The following is a 20326-nucleotide window of genomic DNA, read 5'->3' on the forward strand; positions in this document are numbered from 1 at the left end:
CCCTGCTGGACGTGGTGGCCTGGTTGGGATAGAGAGATAAATGAAATAGCGGCATGTGGGGTTACATGTGAAAGAAAGCAATTTAAATACATTTTTTTTAATAATTTTATTTATTTATTTTTCCCCCCAAAGCCCCAGTAGATAGTTGTATGGCATAGCTGCACATCCTTCTAGTTGCTGTATGTGGGACGTGGCCTCAGCATGGCTGGAGAAGCTGTGTGTTGGTGCGCGCCCGGGATCCGAACCCCGGGCCGCCAGCAGCGGAGCGCACGCACTTAACCGCTAAGCCACGGGGCCGGCCCTAAGTACATTTTTAACAAGCTCAGATATGCATGTGATGTTTCCTTGGTTTGGGAGTTTTTTGCATTGTGAAATAGCCTCATCATGAGTGGAAGGCATCTTGTGCAGTAAAAGTCCAAAATTGCCACAGAGTGAAGACCTCACCAGTTATAATGTGCTTTGAATTGAAAAGAATTCAAGGAGCTAAGACTTCCCTGTGAGTGTTTTAATGTTTAGTCATTTTGTAACCTCCAGAGGAGGACAAGAATAGCAAAACTAGAGGAGGACGGCTCTGCCCCTCTTTACCCATAACCATTCAGCATTTAAGGAAGTGTGTATCTCTTGAGTAAATATTAATAATCACTGAGATTTGTATTAATTAGGGCAGGTTAACTGGTAAAACAAAGAGGCCCCAAATTCCATAGTTTAAAGCAGTGGTTCTCAGTCTGTGCGTCCATCAGAATCTCCTAGAGGGCTTGTTAGAACACAAATGCTGGGCCCCACGCCAGAGTTTCAGTAAGTCCAGGTGGGGCCTGAGAATGTGCGTTTCTAACAGGTTCCCAGGTGATGCTAAGGCTGCTGGTCAGAGGACCGCATTTTGAGAACCACTGACTTAGAGAAGTTTCCTTTTTTCCTAACAATCCTGGGGTAGGGGATGCTGGGTCAGCAGTGGTCTGCTCCACTCAGTCATTCAGGAACCCAAGCTGGCAGTGGCTCCTCCATCTTCAAAGTCACTCTTGTCACTGCCATTGCAGCTTCTAAAAAGGAGAAAAGATGGGTGAGGGAGACCTGGAAGTTGGACACATCACTTTGCTCACAATTCGGTGGAAAGAATTTAGTCACATGCCCACTCCTAATTGCACGGGAGACCAGTAAATGTAGCCTCTGCCTGGGCAGCCACTTTTCAGGGGAGAAGGGGAGACCCAGCTATACAGTGGCTCTTAAGTAACACTGCACTGGGGAACCAAGGACCACTCATCACATCATGCTCTTGCTCAAAATCTCTAATGGATCCTCACTACCTGCAACATTAAAAGCAAACTCTTGGGGCCAGCCTGGTGGCGTAGTTGTTAAGTTCGCCCATTCTGCTTTGGCGGCTGGGGGTTCACAGGTTTGGATGCTGGGCCCAGACCTACACACCACTCATCAAGCCATGCTGTGGCAGCATCCCACATATGAAATAGACGAAGATTGGCACAGAGGTTAGCTCAGGGCAAATCTTCCCCAAGCAAAAAGAGGAAGATTGGCAACAAATGTTATCTCAGGGCCAGTATGGCTCTCACCTGCTTTCTTTCCCTCTATAGCCTATGCAGAGTCAAGCTGGACTGATCTCTGTTAACTAAACTACTCTCTCCCTAGTACACCATCACCCTCCAGCTCTGCCTATCTTCTTCCAAGGCCCATCCATTTCACATGCCTCCTCCGTGAGAAGCATTCCCAATTACCCTGACTGGATGTCATCTCTCACCCTCAGGAATTTCCACAGCGCTTTTTTGTATGAGTGTGGTCACTTATATTTTGTTCTGACTGCAGTTAGTGACATATCTGCCTTTTCCCTCATTCTTGATTGTGAACTGAGGGCAGAGGCAATGTCCTGCTCTTCTTCATTGCAGTACCTAGCATTGTCACTGATATTCAGGAAATACTGGTGAGTTGATAAAAATTTAAATGTTTCCAGAAACATCTCTCAAATGGCTCCAAAATATCTAAAGATTGTGACAAAATATTTATCAGATTTTCCAGCAGCCACTAGTCATAAACCATGTCTATGATTACACTTACTCCTTTGGCGAAATTTCTTTGTGGTCTTTTCATGCTTTTGTAACATGTGTAGACCATGAGCACGACAGGTCTAACATTTGTCATTTTGCCGCTCATTTATAGATCTCAGAAAATTTTCACTGTGACCTGAACTCTGACCAGTTCAAAGGATTTCTGCGTGCTCACACACCTTCTGTTGCCCCATCGAGTCAAGCAAGATCTGCGGTGTTCTCGGTCACCTACCCATCCTCAGACATCTACTTGGTAGTCAAGGTAGTTAAACACGATCTGATTTGCACATTCCAATGTTCCTGTTGTTGCATTATTCCCAGAGCATGTTGAGGGTGAAAGAGATGTCAGGACGTGTCTACGTGTCCTCTGTGAGATTCTCTTTGTTACCTTCTCAACTTACTCCTTTTCCTTTACAAGCAAATTGTGTCAGCTACTAGCATGACTATGGGTTTTGGAGTCATAAAGTCCGAGATTTGAGTCCTGGTTTTGCAACTTGGTAGTTGTATGACTTTGGGCAATTACCTAACGTTTCTGACACTTAGTTTCCTCATTTGTAAAGTGGGGATAATAACACTGCCCTCAATGGGCAGTTGTGATTACAGAATAAAGCCTGGCACATGGTAGGCACTCTTCCTCCTAACCAAGGAAAGTACCCTCAGCTATCCAGCTGTGGGAGGCTGCTATGGAGAAAATCTCAGATAGAGTTTCCCAGTGATGTTCACATTTTTCTAGAGACCTGCAGTTAAATGTCCCCAAGTCTAGGCTCTGACAGTTTGAGGTATGGGATATAGTTTCTAAGTTTCACTCTCCCTTTTCATCACCATCTCATAGACCAAGTAGGTCTAGTAACAGTCAAAATTTGTGAGGCAGTTATAAAGAGAAGGACCTTTCATTCTAGGCTGTCCTCTTCACTGTTGTAAGAAAATCAGACTTTCTCTACACACCAAAATGAAGTTAACAACAAACATTATTTTACCTACCTTAAGCCAAATGATTAGTCTCATTGACTCTTTACTCCAAAATTGTTTAAAAAAAAATCCAAGTGTTTTCATTTCGTGGATACCCAGCATTCCAGGTTTGGAAGCTTTTCTAGTCAGCACATTGTTTTATGTCCACAATCTCATTGGTTCCCCCACGATCCTATGGGAGTAGCATATAGATTCCAAAAAATTCAGGCGACTTGGATGTCACTTAACAAGTGGCAGATGTCTTTCCATTCTAGCTTCCTTTACACTGTTTTATGAAGATTCTGAAAGGTCACTGTAGCTTGAAGGGAACTTAGTTTAAGTATTTGGAAAATATAGCTAAAATTCTGTGGATAAAGGACACATTTATTGTTATCAAACTTATCAAATGTGTGTCCTTGTCATTACAATATTACTTAGACATATGAGGAAATTAGCTTAAAGCCCACTCTAGCAGCCCTGTAGTTAAATTTTGAAATTCTCTCTCAGCCTGGGAAACCAAAGAAGCCAACACTAGCTCTGTAGATCCAATTTTTTCTTCCAACTCCGCTTCTCAGTGGATGACTTTATTTTGGCTAACCCATAGTAGTCTGCTAAATATCAGCAGTTACTTGTGGGTTACTATTTCTTACTAAATATATTCCAAAATTTTCAGATGTATAAATGCATTCATTTGGCATTAATAAGCATTCTCTAAATTGTCTGGATATAGTTCAAAATTTAAATCTACTCAGTAAGACAGTCCCTGGTTTGCTTCTGATTTTTTCTTTACTATAATGCCATCATTGTTGCTTCTTTCCTTCTAAATATGTAGTAAATGGTGTCTTAATATTTAGCACATTCAGGCAGATGCCATTCGATAAAGAGGGGCTTCTTTCTTTCTTATTTTTATTCTCAAACTGAACACCAGGGTCTTAACTGTATTTTAGATAGAGTTAGCTATTTTAGGTATGCCATATAATATTGCTTTAAGGAGTTATTTCAGGCTTAAGGGTTTTGTTTCTCAACTGAGGGAGGGAGAGTAAGGAGGAGAGTGAATCTGATTTAAAACTTTAAAAGTCCACCTGCCAGGCACTGAACCAACCCCTCCTGAATAGGGCAGAGAGTAGCCTCTTTATCTTAAAAAAATTCCCAGGTAATTCTGATATGCTCCTTTCCCTGCCTGCCATGGTTATGAGGACTCGTGCATTTCTTTTACACATAAACCGTGAAGGACCATACAGTGGGCTCGCAGAGCAGCCTGTAGCTCCTTCTCATGAAGTACCTGGAGTTACCCTTGTCCAACTTGGTGAAGGAAATAGTCTCTGCTGGTCTGGTCGAATGTGGATTCCCTTGCTTCCAGGTTCTGGAGTTCCCTCTCCTGTGGGTTCCACACCATACGCTACCAGTGTGTGAAGCCATGGCATTCCCATTCCTTGCTTTAGGGTCCTAATTAAAAGAGTCTTTATCTCTATTCAAAGTTCATTTTAAAGACTGTATTTTTATCTTTTGATTTCATGGAAAAATTAGCTTCCTTCCAACTTGCTCTACAAGCTCCTATGAGTATCAGGAGAATAGGGACCAGACTTATTCTGTTCACCACCTTATCTCCCCAGCAGTTGCCACATAGAAGGAACTCAACAGATGTTTTTTGAATGAGTGAATGTTTTTTGAATGAATAAGTGAATGATTGCTGACCAACAGGAATACCCTCAATCTCTAGCTCAAGTGTTATGTGTCTGTGTTCTCAAGCTGGTACATCTCTCAGGGGGCTCAGCCTTGTCTTCACGCTATGCCAATGGGAAGGGTTTTAAACTTCTTTTGTGAGAAGAGAGACTTCCTACTTGCAGTCTCCCTGAGACAGATATCCATTGAGCAGCCCCATGCCACTTCCTTTGAAACTCCATTAAACACCCTCCATCACTAGGGTATTTCTGGTTTAAATTCTTTGTGCATAACTCATAGTACTTATTAAGAATGTGGGCCTATTGGAATATGTTGACCCAAATTTCTTCTTCAGGGATCATCTCAACTAATGACACAGGCTAATGGCACTACATCCACTTGTTTTTTTCTTCAACATCTAAGTTAAATTAAATTTTCTTTGAGCAGAGGTTTAGGAAATTTCAAATTTATGCTTCTCTTTCTCTTAAACATGGTGCCTTCTTTCTCTTAAACAAACTGCCCAAATTTGTGGCCAGTCAGATCCTTTACCTGAAGGAAAATGGAAGAAGATGCTTGACAGTAATAGCATTCATTCATATGACCAGCCAGTTAGCAAAGTGAAAAGCTGCACAATCCTACTGCTTTCAAGTTCCTCTACAAGTCTGTTAAATCCAGAGAAGCAGCCCTAATAGGAAGTACAAGGGAGACAATTATAGATAATTTATTATGTTCATTTATTCATTTTGTGGAAGGTTTTAGTCCCCAACCTGACTTTTGCAGTGGCCGTATCTCTTTTTTACATTGTAAGTAATAATAAAGAAAATGAGCTTTTCACTTCCTACATATGTCTCATGGGTTTTGTTTTATAAAATAACTTTTATTGCATTTTTTATTGTAGGCATAATACATGTTTATTGTTTAAAAATGGAAAATACACATAAGCAATAGGAAGAAAATTAAAATAGCACATAATCCCACCATACAAAGACAACTACTGTTAACATTTGCTGTGTATCTACTATCATTCTTTTAATATGCCTTTTTTATTTTATTTTATTTATTTACTTTTTTTTTTTTTTTGTGAGGAAGATCGGCCCTGAGCTAACATCTGCCAATCCTCCTCTTCTTTGCTGAGGAAGACTGGCCCTGGGCTAACATCCGTGCCCATCTTCCTCCACTTTATATGGGATGCCACCACAGTATGGCTTGATAAGCAGTGCATTGGTGTGCGCCTGGGATCAGAACTGGCGAACCCTGGGCCCGCCGCAGCAGAACGCGCGCACTTAATTGCTTGCATCACTGGGTCGGCCCCTTAATATGCCTTTTTTATTTATTATTTTTTTATTTTATTTTTTTTAAATTTTATTTATTTTCCCCCCAAAGCCCCAGTACATAGTTGTGTGTCATAGTTGCACATCCTTCTAGTTGCTGTATGTGGGACGCGGCCTCAGCACGGTGGGAGAAGCAGTGCCTCGGTGCACGCCCAGGATCCGAACCCGGGCTGCCAGCAGCGGAGCGCGCGCACTTAACCACTAAGCCACGGGGCCAGCCCTAATATGCCTTTTTTAAAAAAATAAAACTGTATAGTACTCTTGATACTAATTTTTTAAATCAAAAACCATATATCATGGGCATCTTCCAATGTCATCAAATGTTGTCATAAAACATCATTTTGATGGTTGCATATATTCAATTATATGGATGTAATCATGTTTTTTATTTTAATATTATTTTTCTTGGTAGATTGAAAAAGTCCTTCAGCAGGGAGAGATTGGAGACTGTGCAGAACCCTACATGGTTATCAAAGAAAGTGATGGCGGAAAGGTATGATATTTTGAGTATTGCTGAATGATGACATCTTGCAATAAGCAGGTATTTTTCAGAAGTGTTCCACAAAATAAATAATGGGGTTTAGTCCATAATATGTCCCCATATGAGACACTAATAAGTTGTATTTTAAAAAAAGAAGAGAAACTAGTCATTGATAACTTTTTAAAGAAATAAATTATTGAACTCAACAAATGATGATGGACACATCAATATCTAATTACAAAACTTGGCTAGATCAAAGTCATATCCTCTTGTCTTAGTTCTAAGGCTCTGACCCAGCTGGTTGGAAGGGCCACAGAGACCCCACAAAATTAAATAGTGCCAGAGCTCTCCTGGCCTTCCTCAACAGCACGGGCCACCATCATTTCTGGTATGGATATTTGGAAATTGGCTGAGACTACTGTACATCATAAATTCATTAATACAACATAGGTACTAAGCCTAGGAAAGGACATCTTTTCTCAGCCCATATGCAAATGTTTCCAATATGATTTTTAAAACATGGCCTTTTTGGAATAAGACTTGCCTAATCGGCATCATACTACAGACTCATAAATTTCAAATAAGATTTATTGAACTCAAGACTTTGTTTTTTTTCAAATCTACCTTTTATTCTGAACTTAGAAAGAACACTTTGGAAGTATTGTCAAGCTAATAAGGAAGCTGTTAGGAAGCTTTACAGATCTTCCTGGAGTCTACCAAGGCACTTTTTGAAAAACAGGCTGTCTTGAGAGCTTGGTAGATCATATACAAAACTTTTCATCCCAAGATTCTCTCATGCAAATCAAGTCGTGCAGCTAGCCCTAAAAGAGGAACTTGTTGATTATCTGGTATAACAAACCTTGGGCTTCTTTTTTCTAGCTGAAGGTGTATTTAATAATTGAATGTAGCCTTTCTTTAAACCTCTCCTTTTCTAATCTGTATTTCCTGGTCAGCTAGACCTCTAGCCTGAGTTGTGTCATTTTTCTGCCTAGTCACTCTTTTTAGTCAGTGGGTGGGGATTTTGGAGACGGCTGTCACATCTAGGGCAGAGGCAGTTGGCTTGGTGCTGGTACCATATTGTTTATTTCAGCTTGTGTCTTTCCATTCACTTCTAGAGTAAAGAAAAGATTGAAAAACTAAAACTCCAAGCTGAATCCTTCTGCCAACGCTTGGGGAAATACCGGATGCCCTTTGCCTGGGCTCCCATAAGCTTAACAAGCTTCTTCAATGTCTCTACCCTGGAGAGGGAGGTAACCGATGTGGAGTCCATGGTTGGTAAGATTTTCAACTGCAGTGGGAAGGGGAGGGCTCCTCGATGTACCAACTCTGAGGTCAACTGTTTATTAGTGCACCTTGGGGTACAGTCAGGTGTGGGGAGTGGGAAGGAAGAGGGAGATAAATAGGCTGAAACACTATTATGGCTATTACAAATACTTGATTGGACAGTTGTGCCCAAAACAATTATGAACGTTTGTAGAGCTTAAATATGCTCTTTTAATAAGATTTTTGGTTGGAATTTTCTGGACAGTGTGACACTTTAAAAAGTTAACTTGCAATAGCCACCTCCTCTTGAAAGTAAAATTCTTGAAAATAACGAGAAAATATAATAACCTTCTCTAGTGTGTTAAACAAAGGCACCAGAGTTGGCTCCTCAACATAAGAAAAGCCACTGTCACGAGGGCTTCAAAAAGCAAAACTCAGGTTCCTCAGCAAAATTTCCAGTGCCTTAAAGTTTATTTTGCCAAGTGCAATGAAAAAGTGGATGCCAAAAGACTATCTAGTTACTGTTCCGATTTACTCAGCATATTTCTCTTTTTCATCACCTCACCCTTGATCTGAATCATTAATTTTCTCAACAGTTTGGGTATGGAACTGTTCAGGAGGGTTACAGAGTTTTCAAGTAGACCCACCCCCACCTGTGGCAGAGTTTCTGTTTTCCTAAATGTCTTTGTATCCAGCAAATATTTAAGTCTACAGTCACATTTTCTCGTGACATTTCTCGTGCATTCCTTAGCTCTACTGCTTCTGAAATGTTTCCTTTAGCAGAGGAGTGGACGAAACGGTATTTTGTTATTGCTGCTTCTATTCTGGAGTTACTGTTGCATAATTACCAGTTAGAACTCCTAGGTTATTTATGATTTATCAATAACAAACCTCATTTTAGTGCCTGCTGGCCTTCACACCACAATTTTTTTTTTTTAATGCCAACTTCTGTGGAGACCCAGGTATTCTTATTTGGAACAGTTACTCACGGATCTCAGAGGACACCATAAACTATACGGCTTGCTGGGGCCTCAGTAATCTCCAGATCAAGGATAAATTAACCTGACTACAGAGGCTGATTCTTAAGAAGATGCAGTGTATTATACTGCGGCAGAATGGCAAGTTTCAGTGGGCAGTGGTAGCAAAAATTTCCAATTCACCATCACAGCAAGAATTAAGGATAGGAGAATATTCAAAGATAGGGTTGGCAATTTTAGAGTTCTAAGTAATTTGACCATTCATAACAGAACCCCTGAGTTGTGCAGCGTAAAAGCAACAAGATCCCCACCTAAATCTCAAAAAGGGAAAAGAAACAACTAAGCAGAGTGTCAGCATCCCTGTCCAGGTCTGGGTGTGACTCAGGGTCCCCGTGAGGCAGAAACGCAGCTCTACTGCCTGGTCCGTACAGCAGGAGCAGAAGAAAGCTCAGATTCAGAATATTCTCAGGCTGACCCCTAGCATGTTTGGATCACAATCCCGAATGCCTTCAGGGGCATTTGAGTGCATGCCTCTCCCAGTGGAATGCAAATGTAAAAATAAAACAAAAGCAAACACTGTGTTGACTAAATAAAGTTTATCTGCAGACCCTGTTCTGGCTGCAATTCTGGACTCCTGCTGGGTGGCATCTGGCTGACCCTGACCTCCATGTGGGAGGGGACTGCGGCTGCTCATGGCCTGTCCACTCTGGGCAGAGAAGGATTAGGGGCTCCAAAAGGGGGACTAAGACAGGCTAAGACAGGTAGGGGCCAGTGGAAGGAAATTTTCATTCAAAAACAAGGATGGCCGTGTTCAACGTTCTTGCTCAGCAACTTTAAACATACCTTATATATGGTAAAATTAATAAATGCTTATATTCAAACAGAAAGGCATACATTAGAATGACAATTGTTTTCCTTAAAGGGAGAAGCACCGTGGGTGAGCGGAGAACTTTGTCTCAATCTAGAAGGCTTTCTGAAAGAGGCCTCTCCTTGGAGGAAAATGGAGTTGGCTCCAACTTCAAGGCCACTCCTATGACCGTCACCAGCTTTTTCAAGCAGGTATCTCTCCACATTACAGGCTGTCTGGATTCATCCCCATAGTGGCATAGGTGTTGGAGCCCAAAGCGGGGGTGGTATATGTAGTGATTAAGAGAACAAGTTAGTAGCTGTTAGTTAACCTCACCAAGTCTCAATTTCATTATCTGCAAAACAGGGATGATGGTGCTTGGATAAGATGACATGAGGCACATAAAGCTCTTCTCAGCGTGCCTGCGATATAGCAAGTCCTAAATGAATGTTACTTTTTTTAATTGAGAGAAGGATTTGTTCCCATTAATACAAACTATCCTGTTTGAACTGTCACGGTCAATTCATTTATTAGGCTATGAAAACAGTCTGGCTGAAACATCGTTTCTCCCTTGGTCTCGGGGTTTCCTGGCCTGGCTGTTGTCCTTCTCACCACTATGCTGTGTGCAGGCTTTCCAGGGCTGCCCCCTGGCTCAGAGAGGGTGACCATTGCAGATGGTGCTCTTTGTTAGCTCAATAAACATGGAGACTTTACAAAACAAAGAATTTCTCGAAGTAATCAAATTCATGGGACAGAAAGTGCAATGACAGAGAGTGAAGTGATGGTTGCCAGGGGCTGGAGGAAGCGGGGAATGGGGCGTTGTTATTTAATGGGTACAGAATTTCAGTTTTGTAAGATAAAAGAGTTCTGGAGATTGGTTGCATAACCATGTAAAGTACTGAGCACTTGAACAGTACACTCAGAAACAGTTAAGATGGTAAATTTTGTATTATGTGTATTTTACTACAAAAGAAAAAAAACTTGACTTAGGCTTGGTTTGACTCTGTTTTAGAAAATTTTCCAAAGCTCAGGTAGTCTTCATGGGGCATTTCAAGGAGTTATGTTAACAAACTGAAGTGCAGAAGGGATGCTGAGGGTCTGTGCACCATGCCGCGTACTACAAATAGCACGGGACTGAAGGGTTTCTATTCGGATATACCCCTTCCGATTGTATTACCTTACGGGGTGAAGTAGTTGACTTAACTACATCTGAGTTTTCTCATCTGTACTTGGGAACAAAACATATCTACCTACCTACCCCCCTTACCAGGCTGTTGCAAGGATTAGAGCTCTTGCCCATGTATCCCTTGGCAGAGTGCCTGTCCATGACAGCACTTGGAGGGTAGTATTTATGCTTAGCCTTCTTAGTGAAGACAAATGCGAAGAAAATGAGGATAGGAAAAAGATGGAAAAATGCTTTCTCCATCCTCAAATCTTTGAAGAAGGAAGTAAACTTATTCTGTCTTATTCCAGGGAGTAAAATAAGCATCAGTGGGTTTAAGTTACAGGGGGAGAAGTTTTAGGCCTAGATTTCTAATGGTCAAACAGGCTTCCTTAGAGTGCAGTAGACGCCCCATCCCCAGAGGGATGGATGAGAGGCTGAGTGATGGTAAGTCAGGAGTGGTAGAGAAGGAATATTTGACAAGAGGTTGACCTAAATGATTCCAGAGTTGCTTATAAGCCTAATTTCTATGAAAGGCATGTTAGAATAAAAGTTAAAGGTCAGAATCTTCCCAGAAATTGTCAGTCCCTACCCCAGGAGTCGATGGTGCATCTACCCTAAGCTGACTTTTCTCCTGGCAGGAGGGAGATCGCCTCAGTGATGAAGACTTATTCAAGTTTTTAGCTGACTACAAAAGATCTTCGTCCTTACAGAGAAGAGTCAAGTCAATTCCAGGTGTGAATGGCTTATCTTTATCCTTGTAAGCTGTGCCGAAGCCGTGTATGATTTGACAGGTTATTTGTCTAATGCTGCAATTTATAAAATCATGTTTATGAAGTGAAATGTGAGATTTTGCATTAGGAGTTAAGAGTCTGAATTGGTCTACTTTTTTTTGAAAATCTATTAATATTTTCTTTTTCAATTAAAGGATTTATTCTCTAAATAAACATCATGCTTTAGGTCTAGTTTCTCAGATAATCACATAATTGTTTGAACAGAGGAGCCTCTTTTATCAAATAAAATATTATACAGAACTCTTAGTGTAAAAAGAAGAGTGACAGTGAGATGCTTTGGTAGAAGGTGAGGGTGCCTTCCTTATCCTCAATTTTAACAGCCCCTGTGGCACTTCCACAGCACCCTGGGGTAGCAGGGAACCCAGTTTGAAAACCACCAATAGTTAGTTAACTATGTACTATTATAGTGTGGTGGTAGTTCTGGAAGGGACTTGAAAGGTCCTCTAATCCATTTCTACTATTTGTACAATTTCTTGCTTTTTAATTTCGAGAAACTAAATCTCAAAAGTTGACGTGACATGCTTTTTCTCCACGTATAGGAAATTAGCTGGGAATTCCAACCTCTTACACTCCCACAACTTATCCTTATTTTCATCAAAGAAATAGAGTACAACAATCTTCCTTGATTCCCTTGTGACATGACGATGTCTTTACTAAAACAGTCCTGGTTTCTCTCTTTAGGCTTGCTCAGACTGGAGATTTCTCCAGCTCCAGAGACAATCAATTGTTGTCTGACTCCTGAAATGCTACCCGTGAGACCCTTTCCTGAAAACCGGACACGTCCACACAAAGAGATTTTGGAATTTCCAATCCGGGAAGTATATGTCCCTCACACCGTGTACAGGTAAGAAACAAAGGCTCTTGGAAAATCATTAGACCCACATTCAGAGTTTTGTTTGGATAAATGCTTTTCATCCTTCAACCCATCTTTCTACTTCCTACTTTTGGGGGAAAATGAAACATGATGTTTGCATAACTATAGATAATTGCTAGATCTCTTTCTAAAGTGATTTACCTAATTTTCTTTAGGAAGAAAGTGTTACTTCAGTTATAATTGGAACTTAGGAATATAGTAGATGTGTTCCTTCCAGAAACAAAAAAAATCCTCCTAGTCATTACCTTGGTTTTCCTGTGTGCAAGAAGGACATATTAGGGAAAGAGCAATGTAACCAAAAGTGTTCTCAGTGTCTAAAAGACAGATTTTTAGCTCAAGACCAGCTCAATCCAATAGAATTCACAGCAATGATAGAAATGGTCTTTATGTTTGCTGCCCAATACAATAGCTACTAGCCACTTGTGGCTATTCAGCATTTGAAATGTGGCTAGTGCAATGGAGGAACTGAAATTTTAATTTTATTTAACTTTAATTTAAATTCAAATAGTTATAAGTGGCTGGTGGCTACCATATTGGACAGCAAGGAGTAGACAGTGAAGGCCTAAAAGATTAGGTTGCCCAGTTTCTTGGAGGGCCTTCACATGGGGGCTGGGCGGGAGCTGGTCAACATACATCTGCCAAAGGCGTTGCTGCTCACATACTTTTAGTTTTTATTTTGAAAAGATTTTTTTAAATGCAGAGAAGAAGGCTGTAACAAACACCGTTCTCCATCTAGAAATGACATTTTGTTGTTTATTGCATTTATACATATATATATGCACACACACCATCACAATACATAATTTTATGTATATATAAAATTAAAATTATAGAATTATGATTGTACACACAGTCATACTGATTAAGTTGAAGTCTCCTTTATCCCCAGTCTCCAGGCACAGACTTCTACCTTGCCTCCCAAACATCACTGTTATCATGAGCTTACGTGTGTTCTTCCTTCCATTTTCTCTGGTTTTATACATACACACACACACATGTGTATGTATGTGTATGTGGATGTATTATGTATGTACCCGAGAACACTGAATGGTATTATTTTTATATTCTTTAAAATGTACATAAATGGCTTCACACTCTATGTGTTATACTGCATTTTTCATTTAACAGTATGATTTTTTTCTTTTTTGTTTGAGTATTACTGTGGATTCATGAATTTTGATTCAATGTGTTACACTCAGTTACAGTCATTATCCTTTTTAGTGACTCAGATTTTCACAAATTTAACCAATGGGAATTCCTTAACAGCATATATTTAGAAATACTAATATTGATTTATATAGAGCTTTGTCATTTTTAACTGCTGTATAGTATTCCTTTACGTGAAGAGGCTGTGTTTTATTTATCCATTTCTTATTTTTCTATTGATAGACATTTTGTTTTCCAATTTTGAGCTCCTACAGACACTGTACAGTGAGAATTTTTATCTCTGTCTCTCTGTGCACGTGTGAAAGTTTTTCTAAGGAATATGCCTAAAAGTGAAATTACTGAGTCACAAGTAATATACATTTTCAAGTTTATTCATACTGCCACTTTTATCCAAAATTGTACCAGTTTGCAATCCTTCCAGCAGTGTAAGAGTCCTGATTCCCCCAGATCCTCACTCAGGCTTTCCAGTATGGTATATATATATGTGGGACTGAAATGCAAAGAATTTCGGAACTCACCTAATCCCAGCACCCCCAGCCCCACATTTCCAGATGCACAACATTGAGACCCAGACAGGATAAGTGAGTGGTTAGTTGAGGTCAAAAGTTACAGTGAGAAATACAGACAACCATCCACACAGTTGGAAATGGACCTCTTCCTTTCAATATTGGTGAAGTACACTCATATTTCTCCCATTTAATCCTTTCTGAAGCAGCTCTTGGTTTGCTATCTCCTTCCTTAAGTACAAACTCAGCCCAAGACCCTCTCCTAGATAAATAAGCGTTCCTAGGGTGTAGTGGTTTCAGTTCTCCATTCCCTAGAGGGAGATGAAGGCGTGATAATGTTTGTTTATCGATGCTGTCTTTGTATCTTTTTAGAAACCTTATCCTATAATTGGAAAAAAAAAAAATGCTTGTGGCATTGGGATAAACTTGCACCAAATGAATTCTATAGTTATTCAACTTCCCCTCAGCATTTAATCACCCATGGGAGGCATTTACAACTCTCTCTACTCCTTGCTGCAAACATTATCCCTTAATCACATCACAGCAGGACTCAGAATGCATTAGTGCACCGAATGATTCAGAAATGTAAGAGTGCTAAGGAGGACAAGTCTGGACAGATTACTATGAACCCAACTTGGCATCATGAAAAATGGACCCACAAGTGCAAAGTGAATATTCTTTAGCTGTACTGTACACTGTAGAAATGCCAAGGCCATCCCATTAAAAACCAGATCTCTACTCTTAGGTTGATAGTATAAAACACTTCCCTCCAGTTTGATTGTAGCATCTTCTCTTGGCTCCCAGGCCACCATATTTTATGGCTTGTTTAAGGAAGGAAAGTTGTAGTGAATTTGGTTCAGAATCTTACTATGTGAAAACGTCAAGGAATTCAGGGAGCATCTGTCTAAATCTCTGTTGTTAGATTTTTAGTATTTCTTCTCTAGTCCTTGCATGCTTTATAGTGGTTTTGATTAGGTCGGTCTTGACAGTAACCCAGTCCGAGACTAATTCTCCCTTTTCCTACACCTCCACCCCCATTTCACAAAATGGAAATGGGAGGCTCAAGTCAGGTCTGAACCCCAGGTCAAATTGGTAAGCTGACTAAATTTGCCTTTAGTGACCTAGTCTTCTCATTTCTGTCAGTTTTCCCCTCTTTTTATTTCTTGCCATCTCCCCCTACCTCAAAAAACTTGTAACCTCCTGGCTTTTCTATATCCTCCCCTGCCCCCACCCTGCAAATCAAAGTCTCTTTCCATGCAGAGATCTCTAAACTTACTTACGTTATGGTATCGATAACAGGTATGGCCTTAAGTCTTATCTCTCCCAAGAATATTATTATTTCGGTAGGGAGAACAGTTCCCGTTTCTTTTAGAAAAGTTTTCTCAGACTTAGTGGAATTCTGGATGTCATTCTAAGGATTTGTCACGTAGGGTAACTTTCCCTGTTGATGTTGCCATTTGCGTGGCTCTAATCCTGGTCACAGCTGTATGCCGTTAAGGAAATCAAATAAATGAAAATTAAGATTTACATAGCAGATAAATTTGGGGATGATTCTTTGTTTTATAGAGGGTTCCCTTCTAGAATTTGAAATGTGACTTATAAAAATTTGATCTACCTGGAACTTGTGGAGGATACATCTATTGGACCAAGCAAGGAATGCCTGCAGTGACAAAGCCAGGATTCGAATGTCAAATTTGTGTACTTTTCACATAAATCGCAGAGCTCCCTTGGGTGGAGGGAACTATTACATGGATCTAATGGCAGAGGTTGTCTGGCTTTGAGTGTGAGTGTTGGCCAGAGTCACACGCCATGGGATTCTAATACGGTGAGGCTTCAGTTGAACACCGTATGAGAACTCAGGTTACTTTTACCTCTCCTAAAGGAGCATCTGCCATGGGCCTCAAATAAAATTGCCTTCTGTCCCTCAGTCTCCCCATCCTCCCACCTCTTCAAGTGCCTCCTTCAATTGTCCTGCCCCTTCAGGCGCCCTCAGTCAGGGTCACCATCTTGTACCCCAGGGGCACCATTCACGTTGTACTCTCTGTGGATGCTGCCCTGGGGCCTCTACTTTACTCAAATTGCTGTAAGGAGCAATCTCTGACCAGTTGTAGGAGAACAGTGCCAGACTCCGGAAGTATCCCTGTTAGCCAGCAAGGGTTGGTCACTCATAAAACAAACACTCTGAGGGAAGAAAAGAACTTCTAGAGCCTGAAGTGCTCATTCCAGGAATAACCAGTGTCTCCCAAACCCTCTGCAGTGCTGTGTGCAGCCTCTGTGCGTTAGAGGCGTGGGTCAGATGAGTGTTCCCTGAAACAGACCCAAGCAAGAGCTTTTTCAAAATCACAAGCGGTAGGACAGTAATTCTGAAAGCAGAGCAGAACAGCTGGAAAAATTAGGTTGATAAACAGGATTATCCAGATCTGAGTTTGGCATTCCTTTCTCCATGCCCAGATTAAGAAAATACTTGTTGTTAACCCAGGAACACATTTGCACCCACTCCTGGCTTATTTTCCATGCGGCCCAGAAGCTGGTAATGGAGACGCCAGCTGCCTTCTGGTGGGGGAAGAAGGAAAACAGCACGGCGGGGGCCAAGGCCCAGCGATACCTTTAAGGGCATTTTATCCTGTGGCTGTTAAGGGGGTACGTGCGGAGATCAGAGACGCTGAGGTTGTAATGAGCTTGTTAAGCTCCTCGCCATCCCCTTAACCGGTGATTACATTAGAAAAGCCACATAAAGTGCGTTTTCATCTCTCATCCCAGCCCCCGAGAGCCGCTGAGGTCTTTTTATCCAATTATCAGCCTTGCTGTGGAGAACTGTGCTTGCTGAGAACAAGCATATCAGTTAGAACATAATTTCTTTGATGGATAATTAGCTGTTTTCAGGCCTCCTCCTATTTAGCTGAATGTTCTCGGACCAGAAGTCTGCATTCTCAAAGCTTGCCTGTGCCTTCTATGTCACAGTGCAGTTTTGAGGAATACTACCAGACTTGCATCCTACAGAGGCAAAAAGAATGGCACAGGATAAATTTGTGAGCTCATCTTGAATGGATGTCTGGAAGTTATAATTTAGTGAGTAGGATTCGTAGGGAAAGGAATGAACCAGAAATAATTCTGGATGAGGTGGTTAGGAAAGTATCCTTGAGACAGACTTTATTCTGTCCAAGGAAATAGACTCCCAATCTGAGCCCAGCTGGCTCTTTGTCCAGACTGGATCTTCTCCGTGCTGGGGTGGGTGGTGGTAGGGAGTGGCTGTGCCTCAGAGTCCATCATGGAGCTTTATAAAAGTGCAAGTGTCCAGTCCCACTGGCAGACTCCCATTTAGGAGGTCTGGGTGGAGCCTTGGGGATCCGACAGCCTCCTTTAAGAATCAAAGCTTCCCCTCCCTTTCACGGAGTTCCTCGTGATGAGTTCCTCTACTCTGTGGAGTCATCCAAATGTCCACAGTGACTTAAGCCTCTGGAATCTCAGGGGACACAGCCGTGCAGCTTCATCCACCTGACTTGGGAAGCAGTCCCAGCGTATGCTGGGGTATCAGGTGAGGTGGATTTGGCAAAGAGCTAGTACTTGTCTATTAAGAATCTGTAACAGCAGGAAACCTGTCCACGTGAGGATGATGTTTGTTAGGACATAAGGCTCCTCAGATGCTGTAAATACGCCAGTATTATTGCTAATTAATGAGTGGTGGTTTATGATGATTGGCCCTGGTCTGTCACCATCAGAACAATGCCTTACTTAAATAACTGTGAGAACAGTAACTCCCCATTCTTATTTGTTTCTTTAGTTGTTTGAGTTTTATTTATTTGGGGATCGGTAACCTATTCTAATGGTTCGAAATTTTTAAAGTACAAAAGCGCAGAGTGAAAATTCTCTCTACCACTCCTGACTTCCAGCCATTCAATTCCCCTCCTTGGAGACAGCCTTTAAAATAAATATTTATATATATATCTATATTATATTGATATATATATTTGATTTTATTCATTTATTTATTCTACAAATACTGTTGTGTGCCTACAAGGTGCCAGGCATTTTCTAGACACTGGAGAAACACTCATGAATAAAACAGATGAAAATCCTGTAAATTTCACAGCTCAATCCTATTTTTGACAATGAGAAACAGCCATTTTTATCAATTTCTTGTGTATCCTTCCAGAAATAAACTACATATGTACAAGCCAATACAACCCTGAATTTTACCTTTCCCCATGCGAGTATGGTAGCATCTTCACACTGTTGTGCACCTTGCTTTCTTGTTGGACACTGTGTTGTGGCGAGCACTTCTCTATTATACATAGAGCTGCCTCATGCTTTTCTACAGCTGTGCTGAATCTCATTATAGGGATGTGTCATGATTTATTTAACCCCATACTGATGAGCATCTAAGATGTTGCTAATGTTTTGATATTACACATGATGTTACAGTGAAAAATCTTATGTAACCTTTCACACATGTGCAGACACATTTATTGGATAAGTTCCTGCTTTTCACCCTTTAATGGAACGTTCAAAGAATTCTGCCTTAAGTCTAAGACAGCCCTGAAACCCAGTCCTTGGTTTTACCAGACTTAGCAAGCAGTTGCTTGTGGAACACAAAGCTTGTTATAAACAAACGCTTTATTTAGGAACAGCAGTGCAATGCAGGCAAAATCTAATCATTTGAATTAGCCAAGAAATGGAGACAAAGGCAAGTGAATTCCTGGTTCCTGAATGATCCAGATGATTAAGTCCACGTACTTTGCTATTGCAAGTTGGTCTCAATAATAAATCAGGAACACAATCACCACTTTCCTGATAACTTACCCCAAAACTCAGCCATCCTCCTCCTTTTTAGAAGAATAGAAAAATTCAGGAGGGAGCCAGTTACCTAAGATTACTTAGCAACAATTGCAGGTTTTGCAAAGTTGTCCTTCCAGTACCACATTCAGCCACTTGAGGGTACACTTCGCTCACTTTCTAGATTCAGACACATTCAGTGATCTTTTCCATTACAAAGCAGTCGTGATTTATTAGAGGAAAATACTCATTTTATTTTTGCCCTTGACGTGCAGGACCCAAAAAAACTGAAAAATATGCAAGTGTCCCGAAAGATCACTGATGTCGTTTTTTGCAAAAGATTTTTACTCTAACCTGTCAGCTTCTGCCTTTTTTCATTAATAAGTCATGACCTTAGAAATCTGGCACTTTTTTTGGAAGAGGTGGTGGGGAGGAGGATGGAGAAATGTATCCTGCGATGGAGAGAGACAGCGAAAGAAATCTCTTTTTTGGAGGGTGTTGTTCACTGTACATATTTAGACATTCACCAATCCTGCCTCGTTATACAAACCAAAAGAATGTGGGTGAGGCAGTAATGAAATAGTGTTAAGGGGGTTCTGTGTACATCATGTCACTAATTCTGCAAGTCCCAACCCCACATCCGTCTCTTTTATGCTCATGCCATTTGAGTCTACCAAGCTTTCGTGTTAGTGCCTGTAAACAACTGTCCTAATGAAAAATCCTGCTCTGTCCATTTGAGAGTGGTGAATGTCATTTTTTTCCATAGAGCCTTTACCTAGGATTCAGCAGGAAGTTTTCCTGAAGCATCCTGTTTTTACATGGGTTGGGAGTGTAAGGTTGGTGGGGGCAGAAGCAACAGAGAAATGATGAAAGTAAGGCAAGTCTGGGCCTGTGTCTGATTATGGTGATGAAGAGTTTGCCTAGATTACAAGGAGCCTCCTAAAATTCAAAACGCCTTCTTTCTTTGCTTTCTATACTTTTGTTAGTTTTTTTAATTATTATTTTAAAATTAGGTCTTTGAAGTGGCTTGTCTTCTGATGAGATATCCTTTGGGGAATTGTGCCTTCTTATTTCTTTTGCCGTTTAGGGGGTGAAAATCTTCTCTACTTTATAGCTTTTTCATCCTTCCTTCTGACTTTTTTGTGTACTTGATAGATGCCCCAAAGGTCGGCATTCATCCACTCTTCCCCTGGAGCGTTTGGCCTTCTCTGCAGCAGAGGTATTTTAACAGCTCTCGGTTAATGGCTGTCCTGTGGTTTCAAGGCCTTGGACAGGCTGCCCTTGGCCCCTCTCAGCAGAAGTCAGAATGCGCTGGGGCAAAATATTAAATGCTGTGTCAGGGTCTTCCCAGGGGCAAAGTGGGTTTGGATGGGGGCGACGCAGGCTAGCCCCAGAGCACAAAGTAAAACAGAACCATGAGTAGGGAAGGACTGAGTTTGACAGTGCAATAAGGTAATTTCTCAAAAACCATGGCTAATGAGACAGATGTC

The 20326-nt window shown here is 41.0% G+C and overlaps 1 protein-coding gene across 3 annotated transcripts in view; it reads left to right on the forward strand.

Annotated features, from left to right (window-relative positions):
• DOCK8 (dedicator of cytokinesis 8) overlaps positions 1 to 20326 on the forward strand; it is a 203806-nt gene that overhangs the window by 87793 nt on the left and 95687 nt on the right. For all 3 annotated transcript variants that reach the window (XM_058565710.1, XM_058565711.1, XM_058565712.1), the window contains 6 exons: positions 2164 to 2313; positions 6405 to 6485; positions 7589 to 7748; positions 9636 to 9772; positions 11364 to 11457; positions 12198 to 12360. In XM_058565710.1, the coding sequence (XP_058421693.1) occupies positions 2164 to 2313; positions 6405 to 6485; positions 7589 to 7748; positions 9636 to 9772; positions 11364 to 11457; positions 12198 to 12360 (785 nt within the window). The remainder of the gene's footprint in view (positions 1 to 2163; positions 2314 to 6404; positions 6486 to 7588; positions 7749 to 9635; positions 9773 to 11363; positions 11458 to 12197; positions 12361 to 20326) is intronic.

Source organism: Diceros bicornis, chromosome 22, assembly GCF_020826845.1.
Source record: "Diceros bicornis minor isolate mBicDic1 chromosome 22, mDicBic1.mat.cur, whole genome shotgun sequence".
NCBI classification, from domain to species: Eukaryota; Metazoa; Chordata; class Mammalia; order Perissodactyla; family Rhinocerotidae; genus Diceros; species Diceros bicornis.